This window comes from Erigeron canadensis, chromosome 1 (assembly GCF_010389155.1).
Source record: "Erigeron canadensis isolate Cc75 chromosome 1, C_canadensis_v1, whole genome shotgun sequence".
NCBI lineage: Eukaryota > Viridiplantae > Streptophyta > Magnoliopsida > Asterales > Asteraceae > Erigeron > Erigeron canadensis.
The window spans coordinates 50,262,703-50,287,297 of record NC_057761.1 but is presented as its reverse complement, the minus strand read 5'-3'; the positions used below and the strand labels follow the sequence as shown (position 1 = coordinate 50,287,297).

Sequence of the window (24,595 nt, the reverse complement as noted above, 5' to 3'; positions counted from 1 at the left end):
TTTAATGAGTTTGATAGCCAGATAACTTGTTATATGTTGCAAACTAATCAATGGCCGTAGTAGAGTACAAAACTGAAATTGTGATCTTATTTAAAATGACTTCCATAGTCACAGTTTTAGTTATTTTGTCATGTACTTTATGTACGTAATTTGCTGGGAAAAAGAATAATATTATTAAGTACTTTAAGTTAAGGAGTAACTTTTTCTTTTGTAGTATTTGAGAATCTGAATTTGCGAACTTGCTTAGGAATATACAAAAGAGTACAAAATGTTATATGGTCCTACGCAAAGCACAGCTTGTTGAGTGTTGCTTGAATCCAACCGGTTTAATAGGATCTTGTCTTGAAATGTGAACAAACTCACTTTCATATCCTTCATTTACAACTACAATTTTTTTTTATAATGTTCGTGTCACGAGACGGTTAGCCGTTATAGATCGACAAAGTCAGGGACCACAGGAGAGGAAAAACCCACCAATTTAACCGCTACAGAAGACACGACGTTAAATTAGAGGTAAAATCTAGCCTGCTCAGACTCGAACCCTGGTCTCACATGATCCAAGCATCATTACAGGACTTTGAAATATTGGCCAACTACAATTACAATTACAAATTTACAACAATTTTCCAATTAAATGTTAACCCAACCTTCTCTCCTTGTATCTATGCAATAAATTTGTTACTTATTATTACTATTATTTTGCTAACTACATCAATTTACATATGCAAAAGACGGAAACAAGTTAAAGTAAAGAGAAATGATAAATCATCTTAAAATAATAGCTAAAAATCCTCTTAACTATTAGATGAAAACATGTGGCAAGGATAACACTCGTCTTGTTTTAAGGTTTTTAAGATAATTTTTAGGTTAATTTTTGAAATGATTAATCATTTTCCTAAAGTAAATAGTGAGTGAACCAGCCTTTCTAGTGCGTTGCTTATTAACCTGACTGCCTATTTTTCTAAACAAACTTTTTTTGTTATCTTTTAAGATGAAGTTATCGGTTTGTTTAACGGGCTAAAATTTATCCTCGTATATATTAGTATTCAAAGTCGTAGTGAAGCTCGGGCCTATTAAAATATATCGATCCATCTGTACGGGAATAAAATTTCCTTGTTCGTGTCAAAAACCATAATAAATTTTTTGATATTTTGATATCACAAATTTACACAACTAAGAAATATACGGAGTACTAGACTAATACATAATGGTAACATAACTAATAAGGTTCTTTTTTTAAAAAAAAAAAAATTGCAAGAAATTTCCTCTCTACGTTTGATTTTACTTCTTAAATGTAGTCGCCAACTCGCCATAGCCATTCATTTGTTTTTACTTGATAGAATTTTCATTTTTGAAAAAACAGAAAATGAAAAGCCAATTCCTTGTGCTTCATACTTTATGAAACCTTGACATGAGCCTCGATCATTTTATTTAAATAAATAAATATAGATATCACATTCATAACCCATTTTCATCACTAGCACATATCATCATGTATCTCACCATGTTCTTCGATATACGTTTAATGCGTGAAGGCAATCAACTAGTTGGTTTGAGTGAAGATTTTTGTTTTCTGTAAAGACATAAATTCTAAAGAATTAATCTATTGGCAATATATTAATACTTCCAATCTATGTAAATAATACACTACAATAATTTTGGATCTTGTGATCTTAAAGCAAAGTACTCATCTCTAATTGTTTACTCAACAATCCAACATCGAGCTAACTGTCATATCTATTCACTAACCTATATCTTAAAGGAAATCTAATTGACATAATTTATTTCATTTTTTATTTTAAATACACATATCTTAAAACATAATTTAAATTATAATGACAAATATAGTAATTGTGGTATATGACATTTGTTTTGTTTTTTTTAACGAAAAATTTGAATCACTAGAGTATCGTCATGTTACCAATGGTATCACCGGATCAATCCCCATTAGGTATAATCTCTATGCACCAATTCATGGGGAAACTCAATAAATATGGGAAAAACTTCTCTAGTCTTATGGTCACCAACATACTATCAGGTTATTAAGCCATTGGCTCTAGAACATTTGTTTATAGGCAAATGATCTGCACCACACTTGTTTTTAAGCTAGTTGTTGTCATTCTTATAAATTTTTTAATGATAAATTGTTTTTGTATATTTTAAAAGGGAAATGATAAATATAGCACAAAATATGATAAATATACAACAATGTATAAATTTTATAACATACTGTACAATAAATGTATTGTACAGTTATAGTAGATTTATTGACTGTTGTGGTACGAATATCAGCTCCCATTTTAAAAAGTTTGGTCTCCGTTTCTAGAAATGGCTTTAACAATACCCAAGTGGGTACGGCTAATGCTGGACTATTATTTTCCCTGTTTATTTACATTATTGATCAAACTAGTATTTCTACCCAGGCGTTGCCCCGGGAGAAAAACATAACTCTGGTGATAAAAATTACAAAAACATTAAGCCGAAAAACAAAATTTGCGTGACAAAAGTTAAGAAAATAAAAGTTGTGGTTCAAAGTAAAGAAAATGAAACTTTGGTAATAAAATTTAGAAATCAAAAGTTATATCGTAAAAGAAAATAAAAGAAAACTTTCAGAGCAAAGTTTAAAAACAAAGTTATATGAAAAAAGTACAAAAGTTAATAAACTTTATACCTAAAAACAAAGTTTGTATGTTGAAAGTTTAAAAAGCAAGAGCTATGTGACGAAAGGTAAAAGGAGAAATGTAAAAAAAAAAAAAAATTTGGTGGAAAGTTTAAAAAGTAAAAGTTATGTAGTAAAAAAAATAAAATATGGGTCGTTAAGTCCGTCACCTAACAGTCGTTAAGTCTGTTAGCTAACCATTGTTAAGTCCGTTAATTATGTTGGATGCTTTAAAGGCTTGTACCTTATGCTAAAGGGGGAGTACTTTTAGCTACAGTAAAAAAAAGAAAATAAGGGTCGTTAAGTCCGTCACCTAACAGTCGTTAAGTTTGTTACCTAACCGTTGTTAAGTCCGTTAATTATGTTGGATGCTTTAAAGGCTTGTACCTTATGCTAAAAGGGAGTACTTTTAACTACACTAACTTCCCTAACATTCCAACTTTAGTTTTTAGTATATATATATATTTATGATAGCACGAATACAAACAATTTTGATATCCAATACCTCTCTAATCTTTATGCCAAAGTAGTTGCAAAATATTTGGTAGGATCACGACGTCCCATATATATACTAACCATCCTTTTATTTAACAAGATATATATTTTCACATTGTAACCCATGTGTCTACAAAAATGAAAGTTTTATTTACAAACAATGTTCCAAACGTAAAAAAGTATTCAAACATATGCAATCTTAATCATATCCACAGCACACCGAAAAAATTAGTCTCAGTAATCAATAAGTTCAAATGAAAAAGTATGTGTTTTCTTCTGGTTAATTACCTGCCATTCAAGAATGACACATCACCTCTGGTAACCTGAAGCTGGATAGCCTTGTGGTGGATAGGCGGCTGGTGGGTAGCCTTGAGCTTGCGGAGCAGGAGGAGGCGGCCCTGGTGGGTAACCAGCGTGTCCGTATCCAACATTGGGAGGATATGGCTGATCAAACCTTGACATTTGCTGAGCAGGCGGAACAGACATTGGGCGTGGTCCAAATTTACCATCTCGCTTGTCCATTTCAACCTTGTGTTGTGTCTGTAGAATTAAGTCCAAAACTGGTTAAATGAAGTCCTCGGATAAAGAATATAATCATAAAACATTTAAGAGCCGGACAATTTTAGGAATGAATTATCATTTACCTGCATACATGCACAAACCCTGCGAGATTAAAGCACAATAAACATGTTAAATAAAGGGCCATTTGCTGCTTAAGTAAAAAGTATCAAGATAATTAATTAACTTACGAGCAGTAAACCACGTCGGCTAAGCAATTGAGAGCCTGAGAAGCATCACTAAGTTCATCATTTCCAACAAGACAAGCAACGATGGAGCAAATACACGCAAGTTGTTGAAGGCAAAACATGAATCCCTTCATAACATAAGCAGTCAATTCAAAGACTGAGTGTTACTAGTTAACGTAAAAGGCTCGATCAACACAATAGTAGAGTTGAATAAAACACATTACAATGATGCAGTTATCGCATTGTGTTGTTTGGATGTCAAATTCATCTTGCAATAGAAAGCGAGTCGATGCAACCGAATTCCCAAAACATAAGAACACCTAATAATCACAAAACTCAACAAAGAGTTATGATAAGCAAAAATGTGAAATAATTGAAGGAGAATTATATTTTTATAAATATGCATAGATTAGGCAATTAGGCATACCTCTGTGCAGAGGCATAATTCAGGACATTTACTTTCACCACATTTTCCACTGCAGGGCATGTATCCAGCACAACAAGTATACCTTGACATATCATTGTACAGAGCTCGCTTTCGAAGCAAGTAGGATACACAAGGTCCACTGCCAAAATTTCATGACAAATATATAGATAGGTATTTGCAACGAACCACATCGAGAAAACTCTCAAATCTTAATAACAGTATCAGTAGTAGACATTATTCTCAGTGTACTTAAAACTTTTTATAAGAGTATCAAAAGTCAAAACACCCTAATCAGTTATCATCATCAAAAGTCTACACAAACTGAAAAATTCCTATCTAAGTATAATAAGGATCTTACCAGAATAACGAAAAACAGCAATCTACAAAAAATCAAGACACGCATAAAAAGGTATTAAACTCGAGTTAACTATGTTATTTAAGAGGAAAAACTTTGATTATATGAATGAAATGTTATTAGTTGCGTACATGGTGTGTCAGCAGTGATGGTGCTCATGAGATTAGTATGCCAAACGTTACGGTAGTTTTGACGAAGCTGCATCTTTTCTAACTGAGCTTGAGAAGCTGCCATAGTTGAGTATTTGAGCTTCAAGAAGAACAAACAAACAGTTTTGATGGAAATGAAGATGAAAAAAGTAGAGTTTGATGGGAAAAAAAAATGAAATGAATATGGTGGAATGTTGTTGGACTTCAAACTTTGTGAACTATAGTAGGAGAAAAGTATATTGGAAAATAAAAAATAAGAGTACACATTTTATGACTTTTTAATACAACGCTAAAGTTTCTAGAAATAACTCATTAATTAAAATTGACGTTGATTTAATGCAATAGAGTTGAATGTTGTTCAATTTATTTACAAATTCAATATTAAGCGTTGAAGTTTCAAAATTGCAAAGTTCTTTCTTTATTATCATTAAGTTGGGTTTTTTCAATTGTGTTCAAGAGAGATTTATTTAGAGGAACAGAAGTTGTCTTAGAAATGTATATGAAACAAATAAGAACACTTTAACCTATTTAATTAATGTTATATTATTTGCAATTTTAGATTCTAAAAAACGCAAAATTATGTTTTACTAGCTGTTTTCCCTTCAAAAAACTCTCACAACATCTGCACAAGATCATCTAGCTTGAAATCTTATGAATATTGGCAGCTTTTTACCTCCTTGAATTAAAGGTCTGCTTAACTAAAGATTACACGACTACATAAGTACATAACAACAAAAGGTAGAGACAACAAAATGGGCAGGTTGGGTAATGGGTCAAAACGAGTTGGATCGACCCAAATGCATTTTGTCCAAAATTTTCAAATACTTAAGAGATAAACATAACATTTTCTGAGATACCCAACTCTCCGATATTGAAAAGCAAGCAATAAAAATATGCCCAGGACATTTTCTAGGAGATCTATAGGCAGGTAAAAGGAATTCTGACAACTATTAAGAAAACGGATTTCTGGCATAGCAAGCCTTAAGGAATCCCAGAACTCACTGTTGGGAACGGTCCCTTGAGATTAACTTTAATGTAGTTCCCCAAACTGAGAACTAAATGTCTTTAACCATTCTTAAGCATACTGCAACTTGAACCTGAGGCATTGTAGTATCTGTGGAATTGAAACGAGCAACAATTAGCATGTTTCTGTTTAGATCGATAAACACATACTAAGAGTACTAGTTAATAGTGACATAATGGGTAAATGTGGCGGGTTGGATTTGGGTCAAAACAGGCTTGGTTGAACCTTTAAGTATCTAGTCCAACAATTTCAAACTTTATGAATAAGTAGTTGTCAAATACAACTTCAAAACTTATATTATTCTCTGTAATAATATAAGTTTGTGACTAAAATGATTTAGAAGCTTATAAGAAAATCACTTAAAGACTTAAGGTGACTTTTGACATGTAGAATTGGTTCGACCGAATTGACACAATTCCTTTAAGTTATTTTCTTTACATATTAAAGGTGCAACCTTTTAATAATAAAACTGTTTCCATGTAGGAAAGGTAATTATATAGAACCTTACACCATTTAAGTCATCTATACTAATCAAAGCTAAGTAACAGAGACTAGACAAGTACTGTTTGCAGTTGTTTCTGCAAAATACCGATCCATAAATTTTAGTCACCTAGCTAGTCTTCGAAAGGATAATATAGAGTGGGCAAGCAGACGGAGTGGGTAACAAGTCGAAACCGGTTTAAGTTATCTAGGAACATTTTGTTGTGGGTTGAAACCAGTTTAAGTTATCTAGGACATAAGAAAAACTTATTCAGCAAACCACTTAAAGCCCCATCCTTTCAGATCTTTTTTCAGACAAGCTCAAACCACTTCACCAACATCAAGAAGAAGAAGAAGAAGAAAGTTGATCACTTTAGTTTTATTTTAAAATCCCGGATTAAAATCAAATATGGAAAATTAGTTACCCTTAGACATTTCTTGAATGTCTTCGAGACTGCTGAAACCTATAAAGTTTGCCATGATTACCAAATGGGAATCAAAATCCAGATTCCCAACAACATGAACACCTCTGTACTCAAGGTATGTCCCTAGCTACGTACTTCAGACTCAATAGCCCACCATATTCTGATAAATGTAATCCTAAGGTAGTACTCCATCTATTTTCTGTTCCACAACGGTGATATTCATAAAGGCGAGACTAACTAGAGTAAAGCAAAGCGTAAAACAAGCCAATACATAAAACAAAATTTTAATTAACAAGAACTGGAGGCTAACCAACCCTTTAGTTAGGCCGAATGATATATTAACAGAATTAGATGGGCTGGTCCAGCACATCTATCATTCTGGGCCCTAAAGAGCCTGAACTGGTCAACCTTCAAAGCCATGGTTAGATATTGGTGGATATTTTAAAGTTTAAACGTAAATGCGTTATGAATAAAAACAAACTTTTATATGAATAATCTATCAAACTTTCTATTAGTATATAACTTTTAACTAAAATTTACTAAATTATCAGTACACTACTTAGTTTTAGCCGTACACCACCAAATATGCTTCAAGTTATTATACGATACAATACCCTTAAAAACATTTGGTTATGTACGGCTAAAAGTAAGTTGTATACGTATTATCACCCTTAAATTATACTCGGATTTTAAGAGTTCAAAATGGTCACAATGTTATTCCGGTTATATAATATACATCAAGTCAAAAACATTTCTCATCGCAAAACTAAAGTAAGACATACACGTCTAAATTTCTTTAGTTGACTATATGTAACTAGAGAAAATAAAAGTACATTTTTTATGCAATCATTAACTCATTATGACTCACAACATATCATTGAAACGAATGAACATTTTTGTAATGAAAAAGCATACTTTTTTGCAGGAGTACATAAATTATGGTCAAACGAATAACATTTTAACAAAGAAAGAATATATCTGATTAGGTTAAAGGGAGCATATATAACTATGCCATTAATTGATAAGTACTTTGTTTTAAAACGTATAAAAGTAGTATGGTTAGCTTTATATTGTCTTCCTGAAAACTTCATCTTTTATTTTAATTCTATTTTCTTATTTAAAAGGTTTAAAACGATGAAGTGTCAAATTCTCAAAACTTGAATCGATGCCAAATCAATATTTTTTGATTTTATAAAGTTTATACTCTAAGAATTAATTATGTTACATTCTTACATTGTAATCGTAATCTCACTCATTGTGCAGCAAAAATTACTATTTAATTAAATATGCTCATTTGGTAAATGTTTCCACTAAGTTTTAAGATAAATGGATCATATGTTTCAAGAATTCAAGATAATATCACGAACCAGGATATTTGACTAATTAGAATATACATTTGTCTATCTTGATCTATACAAGTAATTAACATGTAAATAAAAGGCACAAGAATTATTTTAAATAAATAACTAGCTACATAACATAGTAGCTAGTCGTCAAGTTAGGTATTGTGTGCCTCGTGCCTTTTGTTGTTCGATGGCCAAATAGGTTGAAAGTGACGTTTCCATGATGAAAAAAATGTATGTATAGACTATTGTAAAACATACACATATATACATAGTTTTAGATTGGGGAAAAGTATCTGTGTGTGTATGTAACTTGTGATCAACTACTATTGTATGAAAGAAACTTTAGTCGGGTTCATTGTATGTAAGTAACCTGTTAAAACTGAATGAATCGTGTAAACAAGCTGATAAGGAGGTCTCTCTCATTGGGCCATGTATCAGATGTCTGGTGGTGCCACGTCGATTTCTTACACGATTCGTTCAGTTTTAGCAGGTTACTTACATACAATGAACCCGACTAAAATTTCTTTCATACAATAGTAGCTGGTCATAAGTTACACACACACAAATACTAATCCCTTTTAAATTGTTATGGTTAAAACGCCACGGTTCAATCTGTTAGAGGCTAGCACACCAGGGCAAAGGCTTGTGTTATAGATGGTCTAATATTAAGAAATTCTAAATTATAACATACATCTATTTTTGTTATTTCCCGAATATCGTTTCTCTTTAATTATTAAGTTAAAAGTAAATAACCAAATTTTACGAAAACCGTAAAAGTAATCCTAATTCCTTATTTTCATTACTTATATATCAATCACAAAAAAGAAAAGAAGTTAAATAATTAGTTTTTAAGAGATGCCTTCATAGCCTCATGCATAGGTCGTTCGCGAATTCTATAGAGAGTAGGAAAGCAACTTACAACTTGAGGGCATGGAAAGCTATACCCATAAAGCCATAACATAGGGTAAGTTTTGCCAAAATACGAATAGTTCAAGGGTGTTGTTTAGAAAAACACACTATATTTATAGTTGAAGTGGACTAACGTCTGGAGTTATTTTTGAGTGTTGTTAGTTGACAAGAGGCTGGACTTTTCAACTAGTCCTCTTCTCAACTTTGTGAAAGCGTTTTCTGAGAGAGACTGTTAGAGATTTTTAGAACTTTTGGAGAGCAGATAGCTAGATTGTTGTATAGAGTACGTCTTGAAGAGACCATTGTCTTTTAAGTAGAGTTTTCTGATTCTAAACGTGTAACTTTTTTAGTAACGTTTTATTTATCAGCCGAAAGGTATTCCAAGATTTCATATTATCATCAATGACTTCGGAGATCTATGAGCTTGAAGGGTCTTTCTTTAGTGATCCTTTCTCACCATTCAATGATTCTTCATCAACCATTGACATCCTTCAAGTTTTCCAAGAACACAACAACTACAATTATACCCCTTTTCTATCATCTACATCTTCGCCACCTTTGACCACCCAAGAAAACTTTGACACTACCCCATTTGATGAACTTGACCAAATTACCTCCTCCCTACAACACTCTACCTCATCCCCACCAAGCAACCAACTTGAAAACCTATCCCTTAACCAAATGGGCATTTCTGTAACTTCATCAAATGATGATGAAACTCTTGATTTTAGCTCTTTGGATGTGAAAATAGAAGAAGGTCAACAACGACTACCTTTATATGATCATAATAATTACTATGGTGGGCCTCATAATAATGCATTAAAGATGATGCAAAGGAGCTATAGCAGCAATTCTTTCCAACAAGCAGAGAAACCAAATATTAATGGTATTGAGCTTTATCAACCAAAATTTGATGGCTTGATTGAATCATTCCCAAATGAAGTCCTTACCTCACATGATCATAGCTTCTCCTCTACACATATGAGAAGGGCTTCTAGCACTGGTGATTTACAAGTTAGTTTTCTTTAATTATTTCATCCATATGTAGTCCAAAAAACTTGCTAACACTCCAAATAATTTAGTTCTCAAGATTTTCACAAGATTTTCATATTAATCTTTTTACGTTGGTACTTGAAATTGATGGCGGCTTTTCGATCACTTGTTTTAATTAGAGTCCAAATGTGAGCCAAACAAGCCAAAGGTTGTCAACTAGCCCATTAGCAACCAAAAGTACTTCATTCATGGAGGAAGCAAATTTCAAAGTGGGACGTTACAATGCAGAGGAAAGAAAAGACAAGATTTCGAGGTATAGAGCAAAGAGAACACAAAGAAATTTCAACAAGACAATTAAGGTAACAGTTTAATTTGATCTTCGTTTCACTTACTATCAAGAAAATGCTAAATGCAACCCGGCCTATCAAACATTTTGTTTAACTACTCGTACATGGTATGATATCTATTAGTTAAATAGCTTAATTAATGGATTATATATATCTAATAACTTTGATATGATGTAGTATGCATGTCGAAAAACCCTTGCTGACAATCGTCCAAGAATAAGAGGTAGATTTGCACGCAATGATGAGCCTGGAGATCAGCTTCCCAAGACCACACCTTATAACCCTTATAGTAGAGACGAAGATGAACTTTGGGTACGTATTTAACCATGATTATTACTATTACTATTAGAAATGAACGAAAAAACATACAAATTTATATACTAATCAAAAGGTGAATCTTATATGAGGTCCTACATGTCATCCCTCCAAAAAACATTTTATTTTATTTTTGTCGTCCAATTGATCTATTAATTCGATAGGCAAAGTTGTTCCCTTTTTTGATAGCCAAATCAAATTCGCGCGTTTCTTGATCGATCACAATAGTAGTACCTACACACTAAATTAATGATAGTGGTGATTTCTTATTCAGATGGAACAGGGTTTATATGAAGAAGGTGATCATCAAGGACGGGGACAATTCTTCAGTACTACTTACGACCCATCAATAATAGCAGGCCAATTTCATCACTTCAGCTTTATTCAGAACTGATTCGATTCAATTGATCACTACTATTGTTTCACGAATTCTTAGGATGGTTATATTTAACTTTTTCGAGAAGTAGCTCCATATATATAGGATCCCAAAAATGTATACTTAGATTATTGTTACCCATCTCAATTAATAACCAAAAAAAAGAAAGAAAAGAATTTAGAGATTAAAACGTTCTTAACGAACGGAATTAATAAAGCTTATCCAATTGGTTATTGTAGGGAAGTCTTACAACTCAAATTTGCCATCTACAACAATTGCTTGTTTCAAACAGTTGTACATTGTGCGTTAAATGTCTGTACTTGTTGTAAATGACAAATTTTTGTTGTGAATATATCACTTCCCGTTATTGTATCATGTAACTTTATATATATACCATGACTATAATTATTCGAAACATTTTGTTTGTTGCAAATGTATAAGTCTACATCAATTATTTTCTTGAATATTGGTTTCTTTTACAACTTTTAGTGTAGTTTGTAAAGGCGACATTCCTAAATAACACAACTTTTTGAAAGGCCAATTTTTGCTTTTGTAAGTATTTATACCTGTTTCCCTTGCTTTAAATATTCCATAGCAACTATATGCAATTTCCAAAATATGCATGACTCTAGTTGAAGAAATCAAATTATTGTTTCTTTGGTGGTTTAGAATTATGTTTAACAGCGATTAATGTTATTTTATCTTATGATTACGTTTATAAAAGTATTTGGAGAAAAATAATTATCTTTTTTTTTCATTAAGTGGAAACGCTCTTTTAAAAAAAATAGACACATGATTTTTTAAAATGAAGTCTTGAAAACAAAAAATAATTTGTTGAATACAACCTCAAAAGTACACCCCCTTAATAATAATTCCCCCGCCCCCCCCCCCCCCCCCCCCCCCCCACCCACACACACACACACACAAATTACAAACAATAACATTTTTTAAAATATTTATAGGATTGTTAATGGTTGTAGCATGTCTCGTATGTAAATCAAAATTAAGCAAAGGAAAGTGTCCTTAACTCCAAGTACTCAGGAATGCTCATAATACATATGCATGTTTGAGTCGACACACAAAGAAAGAGCAATAAACACTACAATTAAGATATCATTTGTTCGTATCTTGTTATTTATACTTTTAGAAAATATATATGAAAAAGTTTGTTAAATTGTTCACCCTAAAATGTATATAAAAAATTTCCAGTATATATAATATCAAGTAATTATTAAAATATTTAAAGTTAACCATATGGACGAAAAAAGTTCAAGTGTATTTTATTTTGTAAGGTTAATAAGATTAATGTTATTATCATCTAACTTTGATTCAATAATCATATCATTTTAACCATTTAAATTTACTTTTTGAATGGTAAAATAATTGTTCTAACCTTTAGCTTCTACCTAGTTTCGTTTCCAATCCTTGACTTTCTTCTCTTTTATAAATACTAAGAGCGCGTTTGATTAACAGAATTTGATAAAATTGGAATTGAATTTCATTCCTTAGTGCATTTGGTTGTTCAAAGAAAGAGAAATCACATTCCATAGGAATGTAAACATTACATCATTTGATGGAATCTTCAATCCTTAGGGATGGAGGAATTGAAGGAATCTCATTCCTTCACACACTTGAATTTGCAAAAAATCAAAAACATTCCGTCAAATTCTATTCCTTCGAATTTCATTTCCTTTGATAGATTCCATTTTTTTTAAAAACATTCTGTGAATCAAATGCGCCCTAAATAAACTAGTCCGACGGAATAATGTGGATAACAAAACCCCATTATAATATTTAGCATTTGTATAGGAGGCAGATTTTAGAAACATCAATCAAAATTTAATTAAATTTGGAGAAAATTACACTTTTGGTATCTCAAGTTGACAGTTTTTGCACTTTTAGTCTTTAACTTAAAAAATTGCAGCTTTCATACCTAAAGTTTTGTGTTTTTTTCAGTTTTGGTACAACGTTCATACGACGTTAATTTTTGTCATTAACGCCCTCACGTGACAAACACGTGACACGTGAGGGGTATTTTAGTCTTTTGACTCACCTCTTTTTGAGAAAATTACACTTTTGATACCTCAAGTTGTCAATTTTTTCACTTTTGGTACCTCAAGTAGACAACATTTTTTTATTACACTCTCCAATTTTCATCTCACACATTAGCATCTATCAAACAACACACACTTAAAAATCAACACACATTGCGATCATCCATATATCCATGTATACCTATATCTCAATACCATACTAAATCCAATACATAAACATGCGTAAATAAAATCAAATCTCTTATATGAATCATACACTACCAGAAAAGATATTGAAGAATAGGGTAATTTAGGGGTGAGAGAGTTTTCAATAATATGTAGAAAATAGATCGATGGTGGGTGCGTATTTCGGCAACATAAGTTTTTTCCGCCATCAATCCACCAATGCATTCAGTTTTTCCACCATCACCCATAATTACACCAACAACATATAAATATATAATATTTCAAGAATGGATACACACCATTGGGCATTTTTTTAAGAGCCGTGAAAAAATAAAATATGTGTATATTTTTTAGTGTGTTGTTTGATAGATGTTAATATGTGAGATAAAAATTGGAGAGTGTAATAAAAAGATGTTTGTCAAAAGTGAAAAAATTGACAACTTGAGGTATCAAAAGTGTAATTTTCTCAAAAAAAAGGGGGCCAAAAGACTAAAATACCCCTCATGTGTTTGTCACGTGAGGGCATTAACGACAAAAATTAATGTCGTATGAACGTGGTACCAAAACTGGAAAAAACACAAAACTTTAAGCATGAAAGCTGCAATTTTTTAAGTTAGAGACTAAAAGTACAAAAGCTGTCAACTTGAGATACCAAAAATATAATTTTCGCTTAAATTTGTTTAGAATCACATGGGTGCTGACTTGATGGTAACGATTTGGTCTCTAAGTATGAGGATACCTAAAAATCTTAAATTCAAATCCTGATAACAAAAAAATATACATGATTGTAGCCGTGGATGTTTACCGGCGGTTGAAATTAGTTATAAAATTAGTCGGCTCGCAAAACGAGTTGACTATTTAACTTAAATAAAATATTTATTCCGATCGGTTTGACTTAATATCAAAACTTTAAAATGTCATGGTCAAATATATTATAAATAAGAATAGAAATGGTTATAAAATCTATCAGAAAACTAATTAACATTTGCTTTAATTAAACAGTAAGTATTAGTTGTTTAATCTTCTTTTTTTCCTGCCATGGTAAATGATAACTTGATTATGTTTTGACTTCAACGAGAGAGATGATAGTTGCTTGATATTTCAGTCAAAGCTTCACCAAAAAGGGAATAAAGTATATGAATTATACATTTGATAATGAGCTTTTTAAGCACTAAATGCATTTCATATGTTGTTTCATTTTCAATTGTGTACTACATGAAGCAGGGGGCATACTAGTTGGCCCATGACAATCAATATATAGAGGTGCAGTGTGCAGTGTGCAGTGTGCAGTGTGCATTGTACCTTTGTGGTATTTATACGTATTTGGTTGCGTTATACAACTTTTGTATGATTGATTTTGCGTTTAAAAACGTATTTTAATAAATGATGTATGTCTCAACCAATTTTTTCTAAATGGTTTTTTTTTTAATGAAATCACAAATAATCAAGTTTTGTATCAAACATTTTTTTATAATATTTATGTTATGTAAACACAATAATTAAATAATCATTTTAAAATACAAATCCCAAACAGTATCTTTTGGCTGATACTAGTTGGCCCATGACAATCAATATTTATGTTTTTACTGTTTCATAAACCACAACCCATCTGAAAAAGAGGTTTTTTTATAACTGTAGCTCATGAAAAAGTAAATTACCTACTTGAAATAACTTTTGGTAAATAAAGATATAGCTTAAAGCTTATACCTATTGAAAATTGAAATTAGGTATGTCCTTATGTTAAATCTACCGTTACTATACCTATATAACTACAAATGCACCAATTGTACATTTGCAGTAGATATTTTACTTCTAGCTTGTATATTTAAATATACGAATTCATGCCACACCTTTGTACTTTTAGTCCACTTAATGTAAGAATGTGCTATAGAGTATGCAGAATGATTAATATATTGATCAAGGTATATGTTCTAATAATCACCTAGGCTAATCAAATCAGTGGCAAAGACAATATATATATAAATATAAGAAAGCCACTGATTATCTTTAAGAATGTTGACTTTCCTAGAATTCTTGTCAAAAAAGAAGCAGAAAATGGTGAAATCAAATGAACTTAAAACAACGTACAAGAATTGTTTAAAACTGTTAATACAAGCCTTTACATGAAAGCAAGCCTGTAAAGACTAGCTTGTTGATTAATTTTGATATATAATTAATCAAAGTCTATTGTCTAACCCAATTAGGCCAGTGGGGATTATGCCCTCTCCTTCTAAAAGCTAAATATCCCCTCTCTTGAATAGTACTAGTTAATTTACAAAGGGCATCCTACCTTGCCTTTGGTTGTATAGAATAGATGTCTATTTGATGTAAAGTTCTTCCATGATATGCGTAGTTAATTAAGCTGGTGATGAAGTTAAGTATTGTCTTTCTAATAAAGCTTTAGCGAATTGCAGAACAACGGTATTAGAAGGTTTTGACTAATTAACGTAACTCTTCAAGTCTCACTAGGGTGAAAGTATATATATAAGCACCAAATAGAGATTTGAAAAGAATGTAAAACCAATAGAGTATCAAGAAACTTGTAACCATATACAGAGATAGTACTGAAAAAAAATCTGAAATGGGCTGATATAAAAGGTTCATGAAAAACAAATTAATAGGAAGGCAAAAAGTTAAAAACCTGTAAAAAAAAAATTAAAAATCAATAAAAAATTTAAAATTATATGACAAAATTTAAATTTTGAAATGAAAGTTGGCCCCTCTTAAACCCCCACCACACCATATATTATCATTTATAAACTATATGTCCAAAATCGCTCATCTGATGTATCAATTAAAACACTTCCATTTATTATATGTTATATGTTTTTAATCTGAAGTCGTCTTGACCTTATGGCGGACAAATCAATCGCTTTAGGTCCTAAGATTTTTAAAGCCCCAAAATTATGCATGTTTTTATTGTATATGTGTAATTAATAATTATCAAGTATCTCTAAAATAGATTTTCAATTGCTAGTACTTTTTATGAATTATGAATATAAGGTTAATAGATTTTCAGTTATCATTGCAAATCTAATTAACCATATTCACATCAAGTTATGATATTTGCTTTTACCAGATTAACTATAAATATGAACATATATGATGGTAAAATATTCAACTGTTACAATTGTTTCATGAAACAAAAAGGAATTAATAAGTTTCCTTTTTTCATTTAGAAGAGGAGTATAACCTTTATGCAATTATTAAAATGAAACAAATGGAATGATAAATTTCTACCCACCGGATCTATTTGTAGCCTTTGAGCACCTATTTGCAGGCCAAAAAAAGTTAATTATATTCGTTTTCGGGTTTCAACTTGTGACTAATGCTGTCATTTTAAATGTTCAATGTACCTAAATTAATGGCTAAATCATCCTTACAACTTGACCATCTTGTATATGATATACTTTGTGAAACACTGGATGATATCGTGCTCTAATAGATATGAACAAGATATATCACCCGGGCGTTGTCCCAAGAGACATTACATTTGTTAACGATTTAATAGAAAAGAATTATTCAAGAGATAATGCGTTACAAATAGGCATGCTTTCATGAACCGAGGTTAAAAAACCACAAACTTTTTGAAGAAAACATGTATTATTCAAATGATTAAAAATACAACAAAATTGACATCTGTCAATTAAAAAATAAATAGTAAAAGTTTTGTGCGAAAGTAAAAGTAGTTCGCATAAAAGTTTAGTGCTAAAAGTGTAAGTGGCTAAAATGTTGTAGTGAAAATAAAAGAAAATTAAAAAGTATAAAAACTTAGTGCTAAAAATGTAAAAAATTCAAATATTGTGGTGAAAATAAAATGAATAAAAAGTTTATTATTCTTTACACGTTTTCTTGTATATTTCTTTTTAATATATATGTTAAAAAGTTTGTTCATAATATATAAGAGGCTAAAATGTTGTAACTAAAATAAAAGATTATCAAAAAGTATGAATGTTTAGTGCTAAAAGTGTAAAGAGTTAAAATATTGTGATCAAAATAAAAAGATAAAAAGTTTACTAAAAATTATGAAAATTTAGTGCTAAAAATGTAAAGAGTGAAACAATTGTGGTGAAAATAAAAAGTAAAAATAAAAAATATACTATTCTTAACACGTTTTCCCGTACTTTAAGATAAAAGAAAAATCAAAAAGTATGAAAGTTTAGGGCTAAAGTGTAAATAGTTCAAATATTGTGATGAAAATAAAAAGAATAAAAAGTTTACTAAAAAGTATCATAGTTTAGTGCTAAAAGTGTAAACATTGAAAGTTTTGTAGTGAAAGTAAAAAGAATAAAAATTATATTATTCTTTACTAAAAAGTATTATAGTTTAGTGCGCAAAGTGTAAATATTGAAACTTATGTGGTTAAAATAAAAAGAATATAAAGTACACTGTTCTTTACACGTTTTTCCGTACTTTTGTTTTGTGGTGAAAATAGAAAAAATAAAAAGTTTACTAAAAAGTATTATAGTTTAGTATTAAAAGTGTAAAGATTGAAACTTTTATAGTAAAAATAAAAAGAATAAAAAGTATACTATTCTGGCCTAAAAAATAATATAGTTTAGTGCGTAAAATGTAAATATTGAAACTTATGTGGTTAAAATAAAAAGAATAAAAAATATACTATTTTTTACACGTTTTTTCATACTTTTGTTTTTAATATATATATATATATATATATATATATTAATAACTTCACTATCACCATGTATAATATATAAGCAATTAGTGATTATAAGGAATTTACAAATTTTTATTTCCTATTAAAACATTTGACCCTTCCTCTCAAATCATAAAGTTCATGAACCAATGTACCTAACCGACATAATATATCGAAAATATTTTTAATAAACTTATCTACAATATTTTTTTGTTTGTTTTAACAGCATAACATATATTTCTTAACTTTTAAAATAATTATATTACCCCTTTATTCATCAATAACTAACACTACTTGTTGTCTTCGTCACGACACGTCACCACCACCACCATTGCCGAGCCATGACCAACGCCACATGATACGGGCATCATATCTATCTAGGATCATAAAACGGAAAGTGATACTTAATTAAAATGTAAGTTTTTAATTATTAGGGGTTTACTAAATACAGCCCTTAGGGCTGTGTTTAAGGTGCATAAATTATTTGTACATTACCATGAAAATCAGGGGGTGGACTTTTAATATGGAAGGTACAAGTTGTTTTATACACGTCAAATACAGCCTTAGGGCTGTATTTAGCATTTCCCTAATTATTATTAACTTTCTATATGTAACATAAACTAAGTGAAAATTAAATAAAGATTGAAGAACTGGGGTGAAGATATAAGAATTTAAGTGAAGATTGAAAATAAACTAGGACGGTAATAAATTGAACTAATAAAGAGTAAGGTAAAATTGTTAACCAAAAATGTAGCAAAAATTCCTGAACAGATTAGCTAAAGAATATAACCTAAAAGTAGCCAAAACTTTGTTGTCATTGTCTTCAACTAAAAGCCACGAGTAAATAAAATGCATTAGTCAAAGGAATTCCAAACCTATACCCTAGGAGGGAGTGATTAATATATTGTTTAATCACTTAATTGTGCTTGTAACCTTTTCATGTTAGTCAAATATTTCCATCATGATGCTCCATGACCATATTAGAATAACAATGACAAGAATCATGAAGGCAGTGAGAAAAACACTTGAAGTAGTAAAATTGGTTTGCTAATGTCACCTATATGCTAAAATCAAATTTTTTTCATTTGATTTCAAAATCAATTCCAGGCACTTTTACAATATACAATACATGTTAATTAGGCTAGATCTAAATCTCGTGTATACATAATATAATCTAAATTATTTATGTTAAAACATTTACAGAGTATAATTGTTTATATATATATTACAAGAATTGGAGCTTTAGATTGAAAACTTTGGTTAATAATTCATTAAATGACTGGCAAGTTGTTCGCGTAATGCGATGAGACAATAGTGACAACTGATGGTGGTGGCGGCGATGGAGCCATGGAGAAGGTGGCGAGTTGTGGGTATGGTTTGTGATTTAAGAATAAAAATTTGTACTATTGAAAGATTATTGTATCTCTTTTAGGGGTATATTACGGAAGATGACATTTTATGTATATTCTAAAATTTGATGAGGTTTTTTCTTGTGTCTCAAGTTACAAGAATTGATGCAAGTTTTTTTCAACCTTTTTGTAATCTTAACAGTTAAAGTTTTGGGACGGTTCTAAATAGTGTTAAGTATTGTTTATCTAGAATGTTGTAAAACTGTAATTGTACCTTTGACTGCTAGTATCTTGCTAGTTAGTCCTTTATTATAGTAATAAGATTATTGTTGTCGTTCTAAAAAGAAATTTTGAAACGTCTAAATCCCTTAAAAAGAGAGGATAAAATGATTTATAGATGTTTTCTAGCTCGTCTACTAAACGCTCTTTGGCAAAAGCTCTTGTTTTCACCACATGCTACTCGTTATAGATGTTTCGTGACAAAGAGACTTTTCATCCAATATTCTAGTTATTCGACGTGATGATATACTATTTACAGTTATCCGTAGGTCGCCTTTTTGGTTCTCAAATAAGAACAAGATTAATTTGCAGTGTTTCATGACACGAGTGAATTAGGAATCCTCTCTTTGTTTTGTACCTTTTGAATATCGGTTACGTTGAGTCTCCTCAACCTAGCTAGCTTGCTCTACTAATTTGTTATATCTTATTGTTAAAAATTGTTGTTCTATGAAATGATAAGCCCGACCAAGGTGACTTCGCGATGACATTCTTCAAGACTTATTATAACCCACATTTTGTATATGCTGACCTCGAGCTTGACCATGTGAAACAATACAAAAACCAATCTACTTTTGGACTTTTGAAAATCATATGCAATTAATGACACGTTCGATATTTCTGAAGAAAAAAACATATATATCTCCTACGATGGAATACATTCTATTATCTTCTATGCTTATCTAATATCAGCAATTTCTTGATTGTCAAGCTAAAATACTCACACTTCTTGTCTTAGCTTATATATATATAACAATAAAATAAAATAACATATAGTATAACAGCATCTTCAATCCTAACAGATTCGCTTTCATTCCAATTCATTTCCATTTTAATTCGCAACATATCCCTAAGATAGAAAGCTTATATTTATGAAAAGAAACCATTCAATATGACCTATTCTTGAATCATAAAGTAAAAGAATCACAAAAAGAAATCATATAAAACTAAGGACTAGTTTCAATTGGTGCCAATTTGACACTTGGAATTGCACTAAACCCCAATAAGAATCTCATTGATTCATAGCTTCCAATATTATTCCTTTTTGATTTTTACCAGTTTAATCATTATTACTTTATTAGTTTTAGTATTCAAAGGAAAAAAAAAAGAACAAGAAGAAGAGAAGGTAACACCGCAAATTCTAACAATTAACATGTCTTTATCCTAGTGATGTCGGATTTGTTCACTAATACAATTAACAAGTTCTGGATTCAAATTCTGTTACATATAAATTATTAATCAATTAAGCCCCAACATGAACAAAATGTGTATTTAAGTATTTAACTATTAATTACTTGTGTTTGAAGAGAAAACCATAAGGCAAATGTATAAGTGTATATAGATTTGTGGCTGACTAGGAACGTGTCCGCACAATGCATAGTAGTTAGACGTTTTTCAAGTCGTTCAACAATAACACGTAGCAAAGGATGGGGTGATGGACTCTCAACTTCGTTGAGCACCAATTTTGTACGATGATACAAGTTAATTATGTAAGAAAAAAAATTATAATGATATAAGTTTGTTTTAAAAAAAGTATAAAGATATTAGTAATGTGACTTTTTGATTGAGAATAATTAATTAAATATTTGTTTTAGTGATAATGGACTTTGGAATGCTTAATTCTTTTGATGATTTTGGCTCTCCCAACTTACAATGATTTCAACATGAAATATTTGACCAAAACAATATGTAAAAGAAGTATATTTTATATGTTATCACCTATCATTGCCCGTATGATTACAATAAGGATGATGAATCAACCTAAATAATATGTCTACAAATCAACTTAAATATAGGATGATGACATACATATGTAAAAATTAAGGGTTAAGATTATGAAACAGAAATAGTGAATACATGTGTTAAATTTTTAAGATTTTAAGTTAATTCTTAAACATATGAGTTAGGTTGATTTACCATTTTTCTTACAACAATTACATAGTACTACAATACATATAATCAAACTATGCTACTTAACCATATTTTTGTTATTGAGTTAACAAGACACCTATATTTCTTTAGTTTTTATAATGAAAAATTATTTACATTCACTCTATATTTCTGTTTACAGTCATATTAATTTTATTATAAAGTAGTACAGGATATAAAAATGTATACAGGTCTATTAAGTACGATATTACTGTCGTACAAGAAAGCTACATTATTGTTTGTAGGAGTGAGTTATTTTGAGAACCAAAAAAAAAAAAAAGCGCGAGAACCAATCTCAGCCCTCCATTCATCAAGATCAAGAAGGGTATGATTGTCATTATAAAAAGTCAACATCTCTCTCTTTCTCTATCTTCTTATTACGGAGTAAATTAATAAAAATATCTAATTCATTAAAAAACTTTTATCTCACAAACCGTACATCGTTAGACGAAAAAAAAGCATGGGTAGTCTTGAAATTTCGTCATCTTTCATTAGAGATGCAATTCGATATACTTTTGAAGACTTTTTAAATTTCGTTTTTGTTTCCTCATCCCGTTCATCCTACACATGTGTAGGTTTATCCTACACATGTGTAGGGATAAATAAAAACCACTAAAAGGTTCATCCTACACATGTGTAGGTTGAACAAAAATTATGATTCGGAACGGGCTTCGCCCTTAAGGATATTCATAAACCAAAGCTAGTGGAGGTGATAGGTCATTGAGGTGATAGGTCATAGGGTGATAGGTCATAGTGGGTAATAGGTCATAGGGGGTGACCGGTGATGGGTGGTCTACCTAACGGGCTCCGCCCTTAGCTACTATGGCTCCGTCATGGACTGACGGGCTCCGTCCTTAACCTTGATTGTTGTGTACATATGTTCATTCATCTTACACATGTGTAGGACAAGTGGAAAACACTAAATGGTTCATCCTACACATATGTAAACATCAAATAATAATAATTTACACATGTGGAAGATGAACGTGATGAAAAAAAAATGAAACTTAAAAACTCATCAAAAGTATGTCGAATTGCATCTCTAATGAAAGATGACGAAATTTTAAGACTACCCATGCTCTTCTTTTCGTTTAACGATTTACGGTTTGTGAGATAAAAGTTTTTTAATGAATTAGATAAAATTATATTAATTTAATAAAGTAAGAAAGAAAAAAGTAAAGAGAGTGACACAAATACCTCTCTAGTGTTGGGATGAGTTTTTTGTTTTTAATCTAATACATTCATTTTTTTTATTCAAGGATGGAGAGAGGTTTTGAGTTTTTTTTTTTTTAAGGGTTCTCAAATAACCCCAACTCGTTGTTTGTAACATAAAACCGATGCTTGCTTTTGTTGAAAAATCCACAATCAAATCATTGTGTTTAATACTGTTAGTATTAGTTTATTTGCACGAATGGCATAAATGTAAAAGGGAACTGTATGTCATGATGATGAAGGTTTTGATTCTAATCAAGTGGGGAATATCACTTAATGTAGAAAATCAATGTATTCTTCTTGTTTTTTTTTCATTGTAGTAGTCGATGTGGTGCAAATGCTTATCAACGAATAAATGATAAATGATTTACTCTATGATTTAAGAGAATTTATGATTACAAGGGATATATCGTATATTTTAATCAAAAAGCCATTAGCGGTTATTTGTTATATCTTTAATTTTTATCTTTTAACTCTTATAAAGAAAATTGGATTTAGACTTTAAGCATATTTTTTGTTTCCAAAATGCCCTATATTTATAGTTTTCAAAATGCTCATCCACATACTACAACACTATTTAGTGTATGTATAAATATTATATTGGTTTGTTTTTTGCTTTATTATATTTATTCACTATTTTTGTTATCAATTTGTAATTGATTCGAATTTAATTAACATTGATCTTTTTATATGACTTTAAAACAATCGATAAAATCTCATAATTTATATTTTTGACACACTCTGTAACCAATGTATTCATTCAAAAAAGTAATTATAAATTTTCGTCGCAACACATAGATACTATGCTATTACATCTAATGTTGCTCATGTAAACTACTTAACAGAATTTTGTGAATTGAGGATGTATGTATATGATTCAATTCTTAACTTTGCTAATACTAAATTCTTGTTATCTAAAGTAAACAATAAGTGGGCCAAAATACAAAATATCACTTTTAATTTAAAGCCCAAATACTAAAAATGATGCTTTCAAAACTTCCTATGATTTGTAGGACAAGTCCAACTTTACTGCAAATATTTAATAATTCTTTAAAATTCATATTGTCTCCCACTATCTAGCAATCCAAGTGCCCCATGTGAAGCCAAATACTGTGTTTTTCCACAATCATCGAAAGTTAATAAAACAATATTGAATTCTAAATCGATCTACGTGTATATAGCTTATAAAAATTAACCAAATAATATCGCCGGAAACCGAGAACCAGTAAACCTTTAAGATTTTTGTTATTTTTTTAAAACGTAGCTCATGATTATAACGTCTTTCCGGACATTTTTATAATTTTTCACAAAATACTATTTGGCGAGTCAAACTCTCAAATTAATGATTAAGTGATCATCAAATCATTCATGTAATAGTTTATTCTTATGAAAATAAAACTGTATTTTACGACTTGTTCAAGTTTTAGTGGTAAGTTACTCATTAAAATATACAAGAACATATCTTATTATCGTTTAAACTTTTAGATGGGCCGTGTGGGTCTGCCCATGTTGTGGTCCTCGTTATCAAGCTAGCTAATATGGCGTGAAAGCATTCCAAGACCATCGTGGGTTTTAGCATGGTGGGTCGATAGCTTCAATGTGATGTAATCTGCATATGTATGTGTGTGTGAAGTTATTTATTACCCGTAAATACCATTGTAACCATAGTGGGTAAGAGTTTATTGAGTTTAGTGGTTCAGTGTAGTGGTGATGTGACAAAGCACATCCTTGACTCTAAAGTCGTTCCACGTTATAAATTACATGACCCATGACTATAAAAAAAAACTAAATGTTTTGATCGGTTACACAATTCTCCTATTGACGGACACATATATTTTACGTATATGTATTTAGACAATAAAAAAAAAAAAGAGTGTCATAGAGGTGCTCAATTAGTGGTCTTCAAA

General features: G+C 30.6%; 2 protein-coding genes across 2 annotated transcripts; one reads left to right on the top strand and one right to left on the bottom strand.

Annotated features, from left to right (window-relative positions):
* Nucleotides 1-3,226: 3,226 nt before the first annotated feature.
* LOC122607518 lies at nt 3,227-5,074 on the bottom strand. Its single transcript, XM_043780510.1, has 7 exons — nt 4,814-5,074; nt 4,686-4,707; nt 4,328-4,466; nt 4,125-4,220; nt 3,904-4,028; nt 3,799-3,817; nt 3,227-3,694 (listed from the first exon to the last, which is right to left on the bottom strand). The coding sequence occupies exons 1-7, from the start codon at nt 4,914-4,916 to the stop codon at nt 3,464-3,466; spliced, it is 735 nt and encodes a 244-aa protein (XP_043636445.1). The 5' UTR covers nt 4,917-5,074; the 3' UTR covers nt 3,227-3,463.
* Nucleotides 5,075-9,417: 4,343 nt separating this feature from the next.
* On the top strand, nt 9,418-11,283 carry LOC122594252. The gene is made up of 4 exons (XM_043766729.1): nt 9,418-10,029; nt 10,188-10,367; nt 10,533-10,667; nt 10,945-11,283. The coding sequence occupies exons 1-4, from the start codon at nt 9,418-9,420 to the stop codon at nt 11,062-11,064; spliced, it is 1,047 nt and encodes a 348-aa protein (XP_043622664.1). The 3' UTR covers nt 11,065-11,283.
* The last annotated feature ends 13,312 nt before the right edge of the window (nt 11,284-24,595 follow it).